General features: G+C 39.0%; 3 protein-coding genes across 3 annotated transcripts; all 3 read right to left on the minus strand.

The window, feature by feature from the left end:
* Nucleotides 1-1,708: 1,708 nt before the first annotated feature.
* LOC135613847 (zingipain-1-like) lies at nucleotides 1,709-2,828 on the minus strand. The gene is made up of 2 exons (XM_065110864.1): nucleotides 2,402-2,828; nucleotides 1,709-2,289 (listed from the first exon to the last, which is right to left on the minus strand). Exons 1-2 carry the CDS (start codon nucleotides 2,826-2,828, stop codon nucleotides 1,709-1,711), a joined length of 1,008 nt encoding a protein of 335 aa, XP_064966936.1.
* A 2,705-nt stretch (nucleotides 2,829-5,533) lies between these two features.
* On the minus strand, nucleotides 5,534-6,775 carry LOC135613848 (zingipain-1-like). Its single transcript, XM_065110865.1, has 2 exons — nucleotides 6,358-6,775; nucleotides 5,534-6,245 (listed from the first exon to the last, which is right to left on the minus strand). Exons 1-2 carry the CDS (start codon nucleotides 6,773-6,775, stop codon nucleotides 5,665-5,667), a joined length of 999 nt encoding a protein of 332 aa, XP_064966937.1. The 3' UTR covers nucleotides 5,534-5,664.
* Nucleotides 6,776-18,711: 11,936 nt separating this feature from the next.
* On the minus strand, nucleotides 18,712-19,828 carry LOC135613849 (zingipain-2-like). The gene is made up of 2 exons (XM_065110866.1): nucleotides 19,402-19,828; nucleotides 18,712-19,292 (listed from the first exon to the last, which is right to left on the minus strand). Exons 1-2 carry the CDS (start codon nucleotides 19,826-19,828, stop codon nucleotides 18,712-18,714), a joined length of 1,008 nt encoding a protein of 335 aa, XP_064966938.1.
* Nucleotides 19,829-21,400: the final 1,572 nt, after the last annotated feature.

The following is a 21,400-nucleotide window of genomic DNA, read 5'->3' on the forward strand; positions in this document are numbered from 1 at the left end:
GTTAATAGTTTTGAAGATAAAAAAACTTTTCTAAAAACACATGCAATTCAAAATCAATCTTTTGTACGAACAACCTGGCTTTGATACTACTATAGAAATCTAGGGGTGACATCACATGTGCAGTGGAAGAACATAAAACAAAAAACTTAAATTTTCCAAAAGGTGTTCATCGTCATGCGAAGATTTATGCGCAAAAACCCACAAAATTAGAAACCATGTGTGAGATAATTGTGTTACCTAAGGAGATCGTATATCCTTGAAATCCTACAGATCTGTGGGTGAGAATGATGTGTGGTCAAGCGTCCTCCTCTCTAACAGTAATCCAAATGACAAGGGTTGTGAATATACTACTAGTCATAGGTGTCTTATAAGCTAATCACATGAGTGATGATACATGTGACATGGTATGCAATCTTTTTATTTATTATTATCATGACATTTTCTCACTTGATACATTAATAGATTTGCTAGTAGTTTCCTCCTCATACCTAGTTATGCTATAGCAAAGCTTATAAGACTATGTTATCTAGAGAGAACCTTGTGTCTTCCCTTTCTTTTGTATTGCTCACGAAGTTGGCTCTTTCTTTTATCCTTTCTCTTATTTTTCTATAATAAAAATTATATATACTTTTAAAAATAATCTATTCATTTAAAGTGGTCAAGAATTATCTATCAACGAGGGGATATCACACCCTTATTAATTTTTTTTATAATTTTATAATGTTTAAATTAATTTTATAAAAATTATATTTTTACCAATATATATTAATATTATTTAATATTATTAATAATTATTTATTTTGGACTGGTTTAATATTGACTTAAACCGATCCAATATATTGGTTCATTTGTATTCAATTTACAAGTATAAAAGGGAAAAAAAGAAGGAAAAAAAAGTTGATGACACTTTCGTAAATGTTTAAAAGTAGGTGCATCGTAAAAAAAAAAAAAAAAAAAAAACAAAAAACAACAGTTGAGAGCATTATTGATATTTCTAAAGAAGTTGCGCTTTATAATATTATCATTCAAGATTTTTAGGTGCGTGATTCTTATAATTAAACTTACGCTGTTGATTTAAATGATGATTGTTCATGCACAATTTTTATTATCTAATCTATGCTGTTCCTGCATGATTTTTAGGAGAAGAGTTTATGATATATAAATTTGGGTTGATGATATCTTAAGTTTATAATTTGTAATAAACAATCAATTAAAAAATTCAATTATTTTTAACATGTGTTTATATTTAAATCTTATATGCACGCCTTCAGCTTTTTAAGTTAATCTTTCGATTTGAAAATACAAAGGATTGAAGTTGAAATTGAAATTAAAATTAGGGATTCGGGGTCGACCCTTAGTTAGCCGCGGTTTTAGGTTGTCCAAGGGCGGCCACCCAACGGCTCGACTCAGCCTGCGATCTGCGGCTCAGCATTACTTACGACTCGGCCCCACCCTGGTGTCGTACGTGACGCCATCGATGATAGACCGAACGAGCTGTGGAGTGCACCGATAAATCTCTTCTTTATTTTCTTAAAAATAGCTTTCACAGCAAATATAAATTTGGGACAAAGACAATTGAAAAGATGGTGCAATTGCGAAGATGGAAAGCATGAGCTGCCAATTTGGCACGTAACTGATGAATTCGGTGTTGCAACGATGGTTGCGGAGATGGAAGCATGATCTATAAGAAGCCCAATTCAGGGCTTGATTAGATGATGGGATAAGAAGCCCTCAAGGTAAGACCACACTGTCCTTCCTGTTCAGCGACGTCCTTCTTGAAACGAATGTAGCCGTGATCACCCCACCAGGCGCCCCATGAATTCTTAGCTATCCAATACGCAACCCCATTCTCGTCTGTTCCATAACCCACGAAAGTGACATCATGATCGAGGTTGGTCCCACAAGGCCCGTCGAAGATGCCACCTTTGTAGAACCGGAACGTGTGGGCGTCAACGGAGACGGAAACTGGCTGGTTAGCCACTGCGTTCATGAGTAACGTCTCGTTGTTCGTCGGAACCATCGCGTAGCCGGTTATGGAGACGGCATGGTCCGATTGCTTGGTGGAGTTGCAGGCGACCTGATGCGGTTGGTACGGATAATTCGCTTCCGTCGTGATGCCTCCACTGGAGACGACGTAGGAGAATGCTCGGTAATGCAGACCGCCGCTACATCCAGCATCGTAGTGGTCACAGGCAAACACTTGTTGCTCCGACAAAGATATCAGGCTCCCCTTCACGATCTTGTTGATGCCTTCTATCGATGCTATTGCAGAGAATGCCCAACAAGATCCTGTATGTTCCATGCACCGAAACGGAGTAGACCATAGGCGATAGGGCCACGACAAGCCCTCAAAGAATTAGTTGGATGGGAATGTAAGAGTTGCAGGAGGCGGAGTCCTTACCGCACTGAGCTTGGTTCTTGACAGGGGTCACTGCTCCCTCGTTCCGCCAATCGATGCTACTGGGAGCAGTCACATTCGCGTACTGGAAAGGCATCAATCCAGGATAAGAGCCGTCTGATGGACTCAGTCCGGTGCTGGTGTAGGTGGCAAGGAATTCTTCGTCGGTGAGGTCTGCGAAGCCGTTGAGGCCGACGGTGTAGCTGCGGTTCCCGGCTTGGCGGAACGCGTTCACGTAGTCCAGGTTCCTGGTGAACACCCCAAGGCGATATGACTTCTCGGATTCGTTCGCGTAAGTTCGCCCGTACTGAGCTATCCACTGCTCGAACATGTCGACGGCAGTCATTGGACTGGTGCCGGAGACCGCTGACCAACGCCACGAGCCACAGAGAAGGAAGAAAAGCGCTGCAATCTTCAACGCGGAAGCCATGCTGGTTTGATGTCCGGGAAGTGAGGTACACGCAAGAGTATATATAGAGTGAACACGTTTCCGTTGCATGTTATTTTAGGTTATCACCGGATTTTTATTGTTATTTTTGAATTAAAATTGTATAATTTTAGTTTTGCGATTAACTAATTTGTTTGCATATATTAACCTAATATTGAAAATTAATTCATGGTTTGAAATATAATTCCTATTCATGCGGACAAGTTAGAAACAAAATAAAAATAATATAATCAAAATAATATAATCAAAATTTTAATATTGAGAATGTTCCCTCTTTTATTTAATAATGGGTAGATCTTCTATTATTGTTAAGTTGGAACATTCTCACTAGCTACCATATTGGTTTATAGGCACCCCCTTATTCTCCCTTGGAAATGAGTTCTTAGATGTGCTATAATGGATCGAATTTGTTCCCTCTTGTATCTTGCTTCGAGTTTCTATTTTGGCTCAAATTGTAGCCATAATTAATATCTTTTCAAACATTGACTAGATTCTTACCTTATACTAATTGTCACTAATTTAATTGAAATTACCCAAATCATGAGGTATCCTTACGTTATCTATATACAGAGAGTCAGTCTAGTAATAACTTCGCTTAGGTCCTGAAGGACATATAAAATAGTAAATTAACTGATTCTATAAATGAACGACGGACAAGTCCCGATGTCTCACAAATTGATCAACCTTAAAAGCAATTCAGTAAATACTTGATATTTAAAATAAAAAAGAGAAAATAAAAAAATAAGGACTTTAGAAGGCAAACAAATAATCGTAAATCCACAAGTGATTGCTCATCAAGTGTCGAGGGCATTAACAAGTTTTCATAGGTTTAATATACAAATTTATGAATCCAATCGATACTCAATACTATCCAAATTTCCATCCAGCCCTATGTCACTCGGATGGTTTTAGAGCGTTGAGATGATTGACATTTCGTACTATATGTAATTTATAGAATATAGACAATGACATAAAAACTAAGTTATTATGGGATAATTTTATCCATTCTAACTAGTGATCGTCATATACTTTTATAAATTATTCTTGCTTATAGTTTTTAAAGCAAAAAAAAAAAGGGTAAAATATGATTTCAAATATATGTATAAACAAACAAAAGTAATAAACGATCAATTAATGATGGTGTTGAGGTGTGTAACATTATCAATGATATCATGATACATTTATTTACGTTTATGTTCTTCATCTTTCTAAATTGGTTCCTCAATGCATATGTTGAAGCTTGTTTCTTTCGATCTCTACCTTTTAAAATTTTAACTAATATTTATTTTAAATATGATAGTTGGAAATTAGACATTCTCTAGAAAAATAAAAAATTTGGTTGATACCCCCACCCAAGTCCCTAACCAAAGCCCTAAAACAATAAATCTTTCACTAACATCATGATGTTCTTAAAACTTTTGAACTTGTGACAAATTTAGAGATCTGCGTAGTCTATTTTCCCAAACACTATGATCCTAGTGTCAGAAATAGGATCACCAACTAGCTTAAAATCCTTGAGAAGAGCCTAACCGATCAAATACTTAGCAAAACGTAATATTTGACAAATCCCTAACCAAAATATAAGGTTGGTATAGAGTTTTGATCTCTCAATCGAGAAAAATGACCTTAGTCAATTCTGTGATCAAACCTTTTTTTCCTACCTATCTCTTCCTAAACACTTAGATCTCTCAATCTTTATTCAAACGTATGACGTATATTACTCAAAATTTCTTTTGAAACTCTGATCTTAATAAGAACAAAATGAGATTAATCCGTTAGGACACTGTTTCCCTCCTGAGCCCTTTGGATGTTTCGATCTTCATGACCTTATTATTGTTAAAAATTTTATCATCATCAATAGACTTGTTCCTCTTATGAACAATAATAAATCCTTTTAGGTTAAGATTTTTCATTTTAAATTTGGTAACCTTCATCCTTGGGTTGATTCACATAAATGGAACTTCTTTTGATCTTAAATTTGGTAACCTTCATCCTTGGATTGATTCACATAATGAAAACTTCTTAGTTTTGGCACTTCTACCTCTTTCCAAAATCAGTGGGACAGCCACTTTCTAAACTTTTCCACCCCTTGCTGGTTGAGAGAATAAGGCATATAAGCATCTAAAAATGATTTCTTATGAGGACCAATGGATCTGGAGGCCAAGTCCCCTTTGAGCTCTCTTTTGGCCAATGGTACTCACTATTTTAGATCCTGTAATGAATCTAACATGGATGTTTGGCTCGGTTCCCAGTTAGAAAGTATTATAGAAGCTCATTATTATTCCTATGCTGTTCCTGCATGATTTTTTGGAGAAGAATTTATGATATAAATTCGGGTCGATGATATCTTAAGTTTAGAATTTGTAATAAACAATCAATTAAAAAACTAAATTATTTTTAACATGAGTTTATATTTAAATCTTATATGCACGCCTTCAGCTTTTTTTTAAAGTTATCTTTCTATTTGAAAAAAAGGCTTGAGATTGAAATTAAAATTAGGGATTCAGGTCCGACCCGAGTCAGACCGGTCCCGGAAACAGGTCAGACCAAGCCGACCCAGGCGGGCTTGAGGTTGTCCAAGGCCCGCGACCAAACGGCTCGACTCAACCGGCTGGCGTGGTTACGCCTCGGCCCCACCCTGGTGTCATGCGTGACGCCATCTATGATAGACCGAACGAACTGTGAAGTGCGCCGATAAATCTCTTCTTTATTTTCTTAAAAATAGCTTTCACAGCAAATACAAATTTGGGAGAAAGACAAATGAAAAGATGGTGCATTTGCGAAGATGGAAAGCTTGAGCTGCCAATTTAGGCCTTACTTAGATGATGGGATAAGAAGCGCGGATGGCAAGACCACACAGTCCTTCCTTTTGAGCAACGTCCTTCTTGAGCAGAATGTAGCCGTGATCACCCCACGACGTGCCCCATGAATTCTTAGCTATCCAATACGCAGTCCCATTCTCATCTGTTCCGTAGCCCACGAGAGCGGCTTCATGATTCAGGTACGTATCACAAGGCCCGTCGAAGATCCCACCTGCGTAGAACTGGAACTCGCTGGCATCGATGGAGACGGAGACTGGCTGGTTGGCCACTGCATTCATGAGTAACTTCTCGTCGTTCGTGGGAACGATCCCGTAGCCGGTTATGGAGACGGCATGGTCCGATTGCTTGGTGGAGTTGCAGGTGGACACATTCGGGTGGTACGGATAGTTCGCTTCCGTCGTGATGCCTCCATTGGAGACGACGTATGAGAATCCATGGTAATGCAGACCTCCGCTACATCCATTATCGTTGTCGTCACAGGCGAGCAGTTGTTGCTCCGACAAAGGTACGAGGCTCCCCTTCGCGATCTTGTTGATGCTTTCCATCGATGCTACAGCAGAGAATGCCCAACAAGATCCTGGATGTACCATGCACCGAAACGAGGAAAACCATAGGCGATAGGGCCACGACAGGCCCTCAAATAATTAATTGGATGGGAATGGAAGAGCTACAGGAGGACGAGTCCTTACCGCACGTTGCTTGGTCCTTGACAGGGGTCACCGCTCCCTTATTCCGCCAATCGATGCTACTGGGAGCAGTCATATTCACGTACCGGAAAGGCTGCAACCCTGGATATGAGGCGTCTGATGGCCTCATGCGTCCGGTGGCGTAGGTAGCAAGGAATTCTTCCTTTGTGAGGTCCGCGAAGCGGTTAAGGCCGATGGTGTAGCTGCGTCCCCCGGCTTGGAGGAAGGCGTTCACGTGCTCCATGTTCCTGGTGAACACACCAAGGCGATATAACTTTTCGGCTTTGTCCTCGTACGCTCGCCCGTGCTGAGTTATCCACTGCTCGAACATGTCGACGGGAGTGCTGCCTAAGGTCGTCCGCCAACTCCACCAGCCATAGACGAGGAATAACAGCGCTCCAATCTTGAGTGCACAATCCATGCTGGTTCATATCAGGAGTCTAATATATAAAAATATATTAATAGAAATAAAATAGAAAGAAGAAGATTGCATTGATTGAAACACTTCATAATACTTCATATTTATACATGTTTGGAAAGGAGAATTTTCCTCAACAGAAGAGGATTTTTCAGGAGGATTTTCCTCAACAGATTTATGATATCTAATTGAGGAGATCTTGATTGTTGTTGAGGTTGTTATCACGGGAGATATTTGATTGTTATCATGCCCCTTGCTTCTGTCAAGGACGCGATTTTGGACCATGAAAGTGATTTGCGGGTGAGAGGCTTCGTGAAAGAGTCCGCTAGTTGATCAGCCGTATGTGCATGAGAAACACGTAGTTATGTCTGACAACTTATTCTCATATTGAAATACTGGATCGACGTATAGATAAGTGGCTCTGACATTATTACAAGGAGTAGAGTTGATGTTAATGCCAAGTTCCTTGACGAGATTCATGACTCAATTGAGTTCTGCAGTAACGGTGGCAATGACACAGTATTCAGCTTTACTTGTAGAACATGCAACTGTCTTTTGCTTCTTGGAACTCCAACTTATTGGATTAGGTCCAAGGAAGAGAATATACCCCGATGTGAATGTTCTGTCATTAAAATTCCCTGTCCAATCAGCATTAGCAAAGACATGGAGATGAAGGGAGGAATGTTTGCAAAAAAAGAGACCATGATTGATAGTCCCGTGAAGATATCGTAATATTCGTTTGATTGCAGACCAATGCATAGTAGATGGTCGATGCATGAATTGGGATAATTTACTGACCGTAAATGAGATATCTAGACGGGTGAGAGATAAGTACTGTGAGGAGCCAAGGACTTGACGGTATTGAGTTGGGTTTGTAGCAGGGCTTCCATCACATAGTTTGAGCGACTCGCTAGTAGACAGAGGTGTTGTAACTGTCTTTGCATCTTGCATGTTCGTTTTAGATAATAGATCTTGAATATACTTTCGTTGTGATAGGAAGAGCCCGGAAGATGTGTATGTTCCTTCCACTCCCAAAAAATAGCTCAAGGTTCCTAGATCATTAAGGGAGAATCGATCAGCTAAATGCTTGAGGAATACCTTGATTTCCATAGGATTATTACTCGTGACAATAATATCATCCATATATACTAGAAGATATAATATATTGCCACTTTGGTAACGAAAAAATAAAGAGATATCGGACTTTAGAGTTGATGAAGCCAATTGATGCAAAAAACGAGCCAAGTTCGGTGTATCAAGCTCTTTGAGCCTGAGAAGTCCATAAATAGCTTTTTGTAGTTTACAAACATGCTTTGGATATTGAAGGTGGATGAAGCCAGGAGGCTGCTGCATGAAGACATCGTTAGTTAGGGTCCCCTGTAGAATGGCGTTGTTAACGTCGAGTTGACGTAAATGCCAACCTTTTAAGATAATTAAACTCAGAATAAGTCGGATTGTTATAGGTTTAACAACAGGGCTGAATGTCTCTGTAAAGTCAACACCAGGCCATTGATGAAACCCTTTGGCCACTAAACACACTTTATATCTAGCTACAGATCCATCTGGGTTCCGCTTAATTCGAAAGACTCACTTACACCCGATGATATTTTGTGTGGGATGAGAGGGTACAAGGGTCCATGTAGAATTATGGATGAGTGCATCATATTCTTCACACATGGCTTTACGCTAGTATGGAGATTTTTGAGCTTGAGTAATTGTGGTAGGTTCAGTGGTCTCTGACGAGGATGCTGTGATGGTTTATAGGTCAAGGATTTGTCGTAGTTTAAAGACACCACTTTTGGAGCGTGTTGTCATTGGTTGTCCAGGGGCAATAGAGTGTGTTGTAGGTATGAGCGGTGGAGGGGCACATATTAGGGTAGGTTGAGAGACTTCAGTGTCATTGGTCCTAGAAAAGGACAAAGGTAGTGATTATGATTCCGAGGGAATGCCTTCAATCATAGGAGAACCTTATGAAGAAGGGAGAGGCACAATGGAGGGGGTGAGGAGTTGTTGCATCGGGAGAAGGAGAGAGTATGGATCATGAGGAGAAGGATTGGATGATATTATGGGAGACTCGATTGACGGGATTGATGGCGTACTCCAGTAATGTATATGTGATGAAGTAGGTCGCATAGTAGGAGACTCAGGGTTGTGAAACGGAAAGGTAGTCTCTATAAAAATAACATGACGGGATATAAAGACTATTCAAGATTGGGGTTCATAGCATCGAAAGGCATTATGGTCAAGAGAGTATCCAATGAAAACGCAAGGTTTAGATTTTGATGTTAATTTATGTAAGGTATAGGGACGAAGCCATGGATAATATAAACATCCAAACACTTTGAGTTTTTGAAGGTTTCGGGATTTGTGAAATAATTTTTCAAATGATGACTTGTACCCAAGGACATGAGTGAGCATATGATTAATGAGGTAGACGGCAGTTTGAAATACTACAGTCCAAAAAGTTGATGGTAAAGAGGCTTGGTGTAGGAGTGTGAGACAAGTTTTAACTATATGTCGATGTTTGCGTTCAGCAGAGCCGACGAGTTGAGGAGTGTGTAGAGGTGACTTGAGGTGTTATATACCAATTCAATTGATGTATGATTCAATTGATGTATGATTCTATTTACAAAATTGAGAAACAGAGATGAGGTTTCAGTTGATATAGGGTGCACACAAAACATCATCTAGCGTAAACGAAGTACTATGTGAATCAAGTATTGTAGAACCAGTATGAGTAACGGAGAGTCTGTTACCGTCACCGATGATGATGACTTCGTTTCCACTATAGTCGTTTTGGATGGACAAGTTTTGTAAATCAAAGGTGATGTGATGAGATGCGCTAGAGTCCACAATCCAATTTTGATGATTAGTGGTCAGAGTAGCTGTAAGATTTGTTTGAGGCTAAAACGACTGAGGAGGAAGTCTGGGTCGAGTTCTATAGACTTTTGCAGAGTGGCCAACTTTGTCACATAACTGGCAGATAACTCTTTCTTGATTTGTGTGATCAGGATGCCAGGGTTGAGGATAATTGAAGTAGCCGCCTTGATAGTTGTAATTGAAATGTTTCGAGATTGAGGAGGGGATGTTTGTTTGGAGCCCATAAGTTTAGGAGGCATGCTAGCCAAACCTTTGTTGATAGTTTTGTTGTATCGGTTGCTCTTCTTCTTAGATTTTTGACTAACTTGAGCTGTGATGGATGGTCTTGGCAACTTATCCTCATGCTTGAGATATATCTCATAGTCAGTCAACTTGTCATAGAGTTTTTCAAATGACACTGGTGAATCACGTGTACATATTGCTGCTGCCAATTCCTTGTACTTGTCTCCTAGGCCGTTGAGGATATGGACAGTAACTTCTTCATCACTGAGGGAATGACCTATCAAGGCCAAGTTATTGATGATAATCCTTATGTTATGTAGATAATCAGCAATAGTACTTCCCTCTTGTTTTATCGTTATGAGACTGGACAGGAGAATAAGCATGTGAGTGCGAGAACGATTGGCTAGGGTGGTTTGCAACTTGCATCAAACTTCAGCAGCAGTTTCACATGAAGAAATGAGTGGAGCGAGGGATCCAGCGACCGAGGCTAATAGCTTGAAGGATGAGACAATCCTGGTGTAACCATAATTTATGGTCCGGATTTGGTACAGGACTGGGTGTGCCTGGGATGTTGAGCATCGCCGGTAGACAACGAAGAAAGCCATCGACATAGCCTAGAAGATCATAGCCAAATATTATATTAGAGAATTGAGCACGCCAAGATGCATAGTTGTCACCTTTGGATAATTTGAAGGGGATGAGGATTGCTGCATTTATGGAGATAAGGCCTGTATGTGGGAAAGTATTGTGGTTCCCTGCAGGAACAGTAATAGGAGCATTAGAGATAGATGATGAGAACATATGGAGGATATGTATCAATATGTAAGAGCAACTAGAAGTTTGCAGCAATGACAATGATCAGGGAGGAAGAGATATTGGTGGCAAATGGGTTGTGGGTTATGGTGGCAAATAGGTTGTGGGTTATGGTGGCAAATAGCTTGTGGGTTGTTGATCAATATTGACAATGATCAATATTGTGTAAAGTTACGGATCTCTGTGCAGCAGTGCTGTAGCCTTGTGCAGTAGTTCTATAGTTGGGAACTTGGAAATGGTTTCAGATGCTGCTTGTTGAGGTGAAGAAGGTAGAGCAGGGGACAGCAACTTGGGAGAAGAGTAGATCACTACTGCTGCAGTTGCTGCGGCTGCGGCGGCAAAGAGGGTTGCTGCGGCTACAGCAGAGAGAGCATCGATTCTGCTTCTGCAGGAAGAGGTAGAGGAAGGGCGGTAGTAAAAAATGCTGCCGGCGCAGGGAGGAAAAGAGGGCACGGCATGGTGGCCCTTGTTCGGCTTCGAAGGAGGCCGATGCAATGATCCTAGATGATGTCCGTGGAAAATGCTGCAATGATAAGAGCTCTCGCCATGAAGGCCACTTCTAAACATCTTGAAATAGACCCGTCTTCCTACTGGACTCCACCGAATCTTGGCTCCTCCTATTGCCTCGTGGACTGTGACTCCATCTCAGTCACTCCCCCCTCTATCGCTGCTTTCGCCGTGACCGCACTGCACCCGGCGTCGCCATCAGATGTGGCAATTTTCCTTGGTGAAAGGCGACAGCAACAGCGACATCTTCCTTCATCGAGCTCTGAAACCGTGATAGAAATAAAATATAAAGAAGAAGATTACATTGATTGAAACAATACACAATACTCCATATTTATACATGTTTGGAAGGGAGAATTTTCCTCGAACAGAGGAGGATTTTCCTCATGTAATTGGGGAGATCTTGGCAGGTTGTTATCGCAAGAGATCTTTGATTGTTATTATATATATATATATATATATATATATATATATATATATATATATATATATATATATTATATTTATATAATAATAATAATAATAATAATAATAATAATAATAATAATAATATTATTATTATTATTATTATTATAATGTAGAGAGAAGGGAGGATGTTTCTGTTGCTCGATGTTTGACTCACGGGCAATCTTGTCTGAGCCGGCCACATTGGACGCACCGTCCAAAGTAATTCGGTTGTTTGATTAATTGGCTTCTTTCTTGTAATGTTATAATTATGTATTCGTTTGTTTTGATGCCGATGAAGTCGAGTTCAATAATGTCATTCAGAATATGTCAAGCGTTGTAGATAAATCTAATATCACTTAGATAGTTCCGACATAATTAATTAGAGTATGTATGTGAATCGGGACGTAGAGAGACGTACCGACGAGAAACTTAGAAGATTAAGATAGGATCCATTTAGAGGTATATTCGAAACCTTTTGATGAATGATATAACTTTCTAATTTAGTCTAATATTAAAAGAAGTTTAATACGAGGGAGTTTGAATGATAGTGTTAGGGGAAAATATTATTGATATTTTGGTTAATCGAATGTGGTCCAGTATGCGTATGATTGTCCAAAGTGTATTTGATGTGAATACGCTCTACTCCCAAGGTGCTACATGAATGAAGATCGAGGTTGAGAGAGATTTTTCGATTTGATCCCTCCAATGCTTTAGTTAGTAATTAGATGTATATGAATATGGATACAAGTACTTAAGAGAAGTTTTTCCTCTTTCTCTGTGTTTATACCCGTAAAAGGAAACTTGCTATTTCCTTACTATTATTTTTCTCCTCATAAATGATGAGAAGGAATTTTATGGTTGTCTATCTTATCATCAATGATGAGAAGGAAGTTTTATTTTTATTTTTTATCATAAATGATAAGAAAGTAATTTATGATTATTTTTCTCATCATAAATTATTAAAAGGAAGCTTCATCTTATTTTCCTTCATACGGTGCCATGTGATAGTGACATGTCAAATGACTAGCTGTTAGTATATCCTCTATCATTGTCCTCCTTGAATATGTGCTTCGGGGCCCTTTCGAGGTTGACTCGAAGTGCAATATTTAATTTATCTGATACATGAGCATTTGAGATTTCCTCTTGCAGGTCGGGTTTTCCTGACGCATACATCTCGAGTACATTTTACCTTGTGCTTCCGTTGTAACATATTTTTCTTAATGTAGGTTAGATTTTCCTAACTTGTGTCCTGAGCACATTTTACCTTGTGCCTCTACTATGACAGTTTTTTCTTCACGTTAGTCGGGTTTTCCTAACTCATGTATCTTGAGTATATTTTACCTTATGTCTCTACCATAATAAATTTTCTTCATGCGGGTTAAGTTTTTCTTACTCATATATCGCGAGCAAATTTGGGTTTGTGCCTCTACTGTAATGGATTTATCTTTACCTGGGTTAAGGTTTCTCGACTCACATGTCTCAGGTGTATTTGGCCTTACACTTTTGCCAGAAAAGATTTTTTTTCACACAGTTTAGGGTTTTTCTAACCTCGCGTCTTGGGTGCATTTAGTATTGTGCCTCCACCATAGTGGATTTATTTTTACATGGGCCAGGATTTCTCAATTCACCCGTTTCGAGTGTATTTGATCTTACGCCTCCATCGTAGCGGGTTTCTCTTTATGTATGTGGGGTTTTCTCGACTCATACTTCTCAAGCGTATTTGGCCTTGCGCTTCCACCATAGTGGATTTACCTTGGAATAAGTCATATTTCTCGACTCATGCCTTTGGCATATTTGGTCATGTGCCTCCATCATGGAGGATATACCTTAATACGAGTCGATTTTCCCGACCCACATGCCTTGAGTGTTGGAAAATCTTGGGGGAGACATCACATGCGTAGCAGAAGAACATAAAACAAAATCTTCTATTCCCAAAGAGATGTTGGTCGTCATGCGAAAATTGGTATGCAAAAATTCATGAAACTTAAAACTGTATATAAGATAAATTATGTTACCTAGGGAGATTGTATATCCCTGAATTCTTATAGATCTCTAGGAGAGGGTGAAGGAGGTTAAGCGCTCTCCTCTCTAGCGGTGATCTACATAGTAGGGCTACGATGACACTCCTCAAAACTCCAGGCCTACTCTGAGGTGGAGAGGGGGAGGAGAATAGGAGAGACAAGCAAAGTCTCTAGCATATGAACCACTGAATCCCTCCTATTTATAAAGGACCCCTATCAACTTAACCCCAATGGATCCACCCCTTATTGGGTATTGGATCTTCATCCAACTACCCAAGTCTCTTAGAATAGTGGATCTCTATCTAATAATCTCTCATGGGCTCTTATTCGATCTCATTCGTATGATCCAATAATTCAAGGGCTTATTGGATATCCAATAAAATTGGGGCTCCGACGGATATCTCATATTCGAACCTCTACTCATCACAATGCCTACAATATGTGTGTTATACTCTAGGCCCAATATCGAGCTGACCGTGAGTCATACATGTTAGAACTCCTTCTGGCTCAGTGAATTAATATCTCCATAATAATTCACTCGACTTATCGACTACGGATGTACTATGCCACTACGCCATAGCCAACAGACGATATAGGAGAATCCAATCTATTGGACCTGTATGTCCTTAGTTACCATATACCTATAGTCTCTCATCTATCTAATATCCCAGAGACCGTATACTGGGTATGGTGTTGTCAGACCCATACGATTTCTACTCGAGTCTTGCTCTAATCGGATTCTCCTAGAGAACTTTTTTCTCTCAATCCGAATAACCCTGGCTAAGGATTTATCTTAGCAAGAATACATAGGATATTCCTCTCATGATACCGAGAGTTTGATATCAAAGAATGGAGCATTCATACAGAATATCCTTGGTATCTCAAATCTAAGGACCAAATACAACACTAGGACTATGAAATCGCTATCTAACAATAAGGCATCATCAACCATCCAGCATTTCGTAAGCAGATCAATCAGTGAACTTATTCTCCAATGAGCACATGTACTTATCCCTAGTGTCCCTATACAAGCAACTATGAGACCAGTTGCATCTATCATATAGACGGGTATATAGCATACCAGTCTATCCGGTTATCTCGATGTCCCTCTCGAGTAACCTATGATCAGAATTATTTAGGATCTGTATTTAAAGGTGAATCGGTCTTATTATCATAATCTCATCATGATCCGATTCCCATCATACAGATCCAAGAACATCACTATATATATATATATATATATATATATATATATATATATATATATATATATATGCATATATGCAACAAGTGATATAAAGTGATAAATGTCAAAATATAATAAGCAAAAAGACTACGTGTCAAGTCACACGTGTCATCACTCATGTGATTGACTTGTAGGGCACATATGACTAGCATTGGGCATATTTGGCTCTACACCTCTATCATGATAGATTATCTTAGTGCGAGTTAGGTTTCTTGACTCACATGCCTTGGACACATTTAGCCATATGCTTTCATCATCATAGATTTACCTTGGTGTGGGTCGGGTTTTTTTGACTCTTATGCCTTGGACACATTTGGCCCTATGCTTCCATTATGATAGATTTACCTTGGCGTGGGTCGGGTTTTCCGTCTCACATGCCTTAGGCATATTTGAACTCATGCTTCCACTATGGTGGATTTACTTTTGTGCGGGTTGGGTTTCTCGACTCACACACCTTAAGTATATTTGGCCTTATACCTCTGTTATAGTGAATATACCTTAGTGTGGTTCGGGTTTCTCGACTCACATGCCTCATGTATATTTGGCTCTATGCCTCTATCGTGGTTGGCTTCAAATTCTTTCTCTGCTATGATAGGTTTCAAGTCCTTTGTCTATTGTAGCAGATTTCGAATCTCCCTACCGTGGTGGATTTCGAGTTCTCACTCTGCCATGGTGAATTTTAAGTCATATCTCCTTCGTGACAAGTGACGCCAAGGATGTCCTATGTAAGTACTCCACTTTTTGATACCGGACTAATAGATTTGAAAGTTTCAAATCTAGTACAACCAGTTATTGGAGTGATAGCTAACTTTATAAGAGCTATTGAGTGTCGATAGAGAATCATTCGCTCTTAGTATCATGAAAGGAATATCCTATGTTCTTGCTCAAACAAATCCTTAACATGCTCTCACTTGATATGCTCTCACTATTCATGAGAGGAATAATCAAGATATAGACTTCTATCTTGACATGCTCTCACTATTTTTCTAGTGAGTCATGTGATACCCTCAATGTATGAAACGAAAGTCTCCGATAGACTTTTAATGGGTAACAAGATCTAATCAGCATCTTAGTATAATCTTGAGGGACTCGACTAATCACACTAAGCCCAAAAGATAGACAACTCTTGTCGATCACAACTTCTTATGATTCCCATCCTGTTTGGCCTTCGAACCACCATGGCCTCGAGGGACTTGACCAAGTATACTATATCTTCAGGTCACCAGTGATATCTCTATGTTGTAGGTAAGATAGCGAATTACAATATAGGTAAGTCTCGAGAGACTCGACCAACACAACCTACATTGGAAATCGGTTCCTACCTATAACGATAGAAGGCCACGTGGGTCAATCTAATTGTCTCACGTTTACCAACTTAATATTATCGAGAGAGGAAATTTTGATTCAGTCTCCTATAACATGTCAAACACATACATATTTAATATATATCTACATCGCATGTTTGCAACGATGCATCTCCATGCCCCATGATCATCTATCTCGTCCTTATCGGTTCCGTCGATATCTCGATGCATCTCGATGCGTTGCAATCGTCCGTCTCTATCTCGTGAGTCTCGCTATCGCTTTCGCGCTCTCATTGTATCTCCTTGTGTAATTATAATATAATCGCAGGCACACAAGCTGAACAATGAATGAGAAATAAATTGGAGGCTCACAGGCCCCAATAATAATAATCATATCATAAGTATACACACATCACATGGTGCATGATCATCTGTCCACATCATATGTCACATATACATATCACCATGTAAGACTACTAGATAATAATAATAATTTATTTATTTATTTATTTAACTAATATTTTTTTTTTTCTAAATTAGGCATATGCAATGAATTTTCTAAATTATGAGGGGTATTTTGATAATTTGGACAAAAAAGATAGACCTCAAAATTTTTAAAATTTTGAGGGGTAAAACTATTATTTTTTAAAAACCCTAAACCTCTTCCCTGCGCTTGTTGCCTTGCGACTATTGTCACCCCTTGCGGGTGCCGCTGTGGGTGCCATTTGCCCTTGTTAGCAAGCCGCCCGTAGGCACCGCCTATGTGGTTGCTTGCATGCGGTCTGTAGGCTGTTGACTACCGTAGATGGCCAAGGCTACGAGTAGCCTTTGGCTATTCTGCGAGCGTAATAAGGGAAACAACAATTGCTACCTTTTCTCCCTTTTGCGTCAATAGTTTTGACGATAAAAAACTTTTTAAAAAATATACACAGTTCAAAATCAATCTTTCACATGAACAACCTAGCTTTGGTACTACTATAGAAAAATCTAAGGGCGACATCACATGTGTAGTGGAAGAACATAAAATAAAAAATTCTAATTTTCCAAAAGGTGTTCATCGTCATACGAAATTGGAAACCGTGTGAGATAGTTGTGTTACCTAAGGAAATCGTATATCCCTAAAATCTTACAAATCTATGGGAGAGGATGAAGGAGGTCAAACGTCCTCCTCTCTAGTTGTGATCCACACGACAAGGCTATGAATAAACTACTAGTCATAGGTGCCCTGCAAGCCAATCACATTAGTGATGATACATGTGATATGATACATAATTTTTTTGTTTATTATTATTATGACATTTTCTCACTTGATGCATAAATAGATCTGCTACTAGTTTTCTCCTCATAACTAGATTTGCTATAGTAAAGCTTATACACTATGTTCTTTGGAGAGAATCTCTATGTCTTCCGTTTCTTTTGTACTGTTGATGAAGTTAACTCTTCTTTTTATCTTTCATTTTATTTTTTATAATAGAAAAAAAAAATATATTTTTTTAAAATAATCTATTCATTTAAAGTGGTCAAGAATACTTATCTAGAGGGGATGTCACTCCCTTATTAATTTATTTATAATTTTATAATGTTTAAATTAATTTTATAATTTTTTTATCAATATATTAATATTATTTAATTTTATTAACAATTACTTATTTTGGACTGGTTTAATATTGAGTTAAACCGATCCAATGTCTTGGTTCATTTGCATTCAATTTAAAAGTTTAAAAGGGAGAAAAAAGAAGGAAAAAAAAATTGATGACACTTTCGTAAATGTATAAAGTAGGTGCATCGTTAAAAAAAAAAAAAACAACAGTCAGAGAGCATTATTGATATCTCTAAAGAAGTTGCCCTTTATAATATTATCATTCAAGATTTTGAGGATTTAAATTTTGTTGTTCGTGCGTGATTCTTATAATTAAACTTATGCCGTTGATTTAAATGATGATTGTTCATGCACAATTTTTATTATCTAATCTGTTCCTGCATGATTTTTAGGAGAAGAGTTTATGATATAAATTTGGGTTGATGATATCTTAAGTTTTGAGTTTGTAATACACAATCAATTAAAAAATTCAATTATTTTTAACATGAGTTTATATTTAAATCTTATATGCACACCTTCAGCTTTTTATTTAAGTTAATCTTTCGATTTGAAAATACAAAGGATTGAAATTGAAATTAAAATTAGGGATTCGAGTCCGACCCTTAGTTAGCCGCGGCTTTAGGTTGTCGAAGGGCTGCTACTCGACGGCTCGACTCAGCCTGCAATCTGCGGCTCAGCATTACTTACGGCTCGGCCCCACCCTGGTGTCGTACGATAAATCTCTTCTTTATTTTCTTAAAAGTAGTTTTCACAGCAAATATAAATTTGGGAAAAGATGGTGCATTTGCGAAGATGGAAGCATGAGATCCCAATTTGGCACGTAACTGATGAATTCGGTGTTGCACCAGTGGTTGCGGAGATGGAAGCATGAGCTATAAGAAGCCCAATTCAGGGCTTGATTAGATGATGGGATAAGAAGCCCACAAGGTAAGACCACACTGTCCTTCCTTTTGAGAGACGTCCTTCTTGAAAAGAATGTAGCCGTGATCACCCCACGAGGCGCCCCATGAATTCTTAGCTATCCAATACGCAACCCCATTCTCGTCTGTTCCATAACCCACGAAAGTGACAACATGATTGAGGTTGGTCGCACAAGGCCCGTCGAAGATGCCACCTTTGTAGAACTGGAACGTGTGGGCGTCAACGGCGACGGAAACTGGCTGGTTGGCCACTGCGTTCATGAGTAACGTCTCGTTGTTCGTGGGAACCATCGCGTAGCCGGTTATGGAGACGGCATGGTCCGATTGCTTGGTGGAGTTGCAGGTGGACACATTCGGGTGGTACGGATAGTTCGCTTCCGTCGTGATGCCTCCATTGGAGACGACGTAGGAGAATGCTCGGTCTTGCATACCTCCGCGACATCCAGCATCGTAGTGGTCACAGGCAAACAGTTGTTGCTCCGACAAAGATATCAGGCTCCCCTTTACGATCTTGTTGATGCCTTCTATCGATGCTATTGCAGAGAATGCCCAGCAAGATCCTGCATGTTCCATGCACCGAAACGGAGTAGAGCATAGGCGAAAGGGCCACGACAAGCCCTCAAAGAATTAATTGGATGGGACTGGAAGAGTTGCAGGAGTCGTCCTAACCGCACGAATATTGGTCCTTGACAGGGGTCACTGCTCCCTCATTCCGCCAATCGATGCTGCTGGGAGCAGTCACATTCGCGTACTGGAAAGGCTTCAATCCAGGATAAGAGCTGTCTGATGGACTCAGTCCGGTGGTGGTGTAGGTAGCAAGGAATTCTTCCTCGGTGAGGTCTGCGAAGCCGTTGAGGCCGACGGTGTAGCTGCGGTTCCCGGCTTGGCGGAACGCGTTCACGTAGTCCAGGTTCCTGGTGAACACCCCAAGGCGATATGACTTCTCGGATTCGTTCGCGTAAGTTCGCCCGTACTGAGCTATCCACTGCTCGAACATGTCGACGGCAGTCATTGGACTGGTGCCGGAGACCGCTGACCAGCGCCACGAGCCACAGAGAAGGAAGAAAAGCGCTGCAATCTTGAACGCGGAAGCCATGCTGGTTTGATGTCGGGGAAGTGAGGTGCACGCAAGAGTATATATAGAGTGAACACGTTTCCGTTGCATGATATTTTAGGTTATCACCGGATTTTTATTTTTCTTTTTGAATTAAAATTGTATAATTTTAGTTTTGCGATTATCTAATTTGTTTGCATATATTAACCTAATAGTGAAAATTAATTTACGGTTTGAAATATAATTCCTATTCATGCGGACAAGTTAGAAATAAAATAAAAATAATCTAATCAAAATTTTAATTGTTTCTTTCCTTAGGGAGAATGTTTCCTTTGGAACGTTCCCACTCGCTACCATATTGGTTTATAGGCACCCCCTTGTTCTCCCTTTGAAATGAGTTCGTAGCTGTGCTATAATGGATCGAATTTGTTTCCTCCTGTATCTAGCTTCCGGTTTTACCTCTAAACTTTCTCAACCCAGCTATTTTAGCTCAAATTATAGCCATAATTAGTATCTTTTCAAACATTGACTAGATTCTTACCTTATACTAATTATCACCGATTTAATTAGAATTACCCAAATCGTGAGGTATCCTTACGTTTTTCATATACGGAGAGTCAGCCTAGTTACAACCCCGCTTAGATCCCGAAGGATATACAAAAAGATAATTTGAAAAGTTTATAAAATGAGCGATGGACAAGTTCCAATGTCTAACAAATTAACCAACCTTAAAAGCAATTAAGTAAATACTAGGTATTTAAAATAAAAAAAGAGAGAAAATAAAAAAAATAAAGACCTTAGAAGACAAATGAATAATCGTAAATTCACAAGCGATTGCTCATCGGGTGTCGAGGGCATTAGCAAGTTTTCACAGGATTGACATACAAACTTGTGAATCCAATTAACGCCCGATACTATCCAAATTTCCATCTAATCCTATGTCACTCGGATGGTTTTAGGGCGTTAAGATGATTGACATTTTGTACCGTACTATAGTTTATAGAAAATAAACAAATGACATATAAAAACTGAGTTACTATCGAATAATTTTATCCATTCTAATGAGCTATCGTTGTGTACTTTTACAAATTGTTATTGCTTATAGTTTTTGAAGCAAAAAAAAAAAAAAAAATATGATGTCAAATATATGTACAAGGAAACAAAAGGAATAAATGATCGATTAATGATGATGTTGCAGGTGTGTAACATTATCCATGATATCATTATAAATTTATTTACGTTTATGTTCTTGATCTATCTAAATTGGTTCCTCAATGCATATGTTGAAGCTTGTTTCTTTCGATCTCTACCTTTTAAAATTTAACTAATATTTATTTTAAATATGATAGTTGGCAATTAGACATTCTCTAGAAAAATCAAAAATTTGGTTGATACTGTGATCAAACTTTTTTTTCCTACCTATCTCTTCCTAAATACTTAGATCTCTCAATTTTTATTCAAATATATGACGTATGTGACTCAAAATTTCTTTTGAAATTCTGATCTTAACAAGAACAAAATGAGATTAATCTGTTGGGACACTGCTTCCCTCCCGAGCCCTTCGAATGCTTCGATCTTCGTGACTTACGGTCCTCGAATTGATAATATCTCATT

This window comes from Musa acuminata, chromosome BXJ2-6 (assembly GCF_036884655.1).
Source record: "Musa acuminata AAA Group cultivar baxijiao chromosome BXJ2-6, Cavendish_Baxijiao_AAA, whole genome shotgun sequence".
In the NCBI taxonomy this organism is placed as follows: domain Eukaryota; kingdom Viridiplantae; phylum Streptophyta; class Magnoliopsida; order Zingiberales; family Musaceae; genus Musa; species Musa acuminata.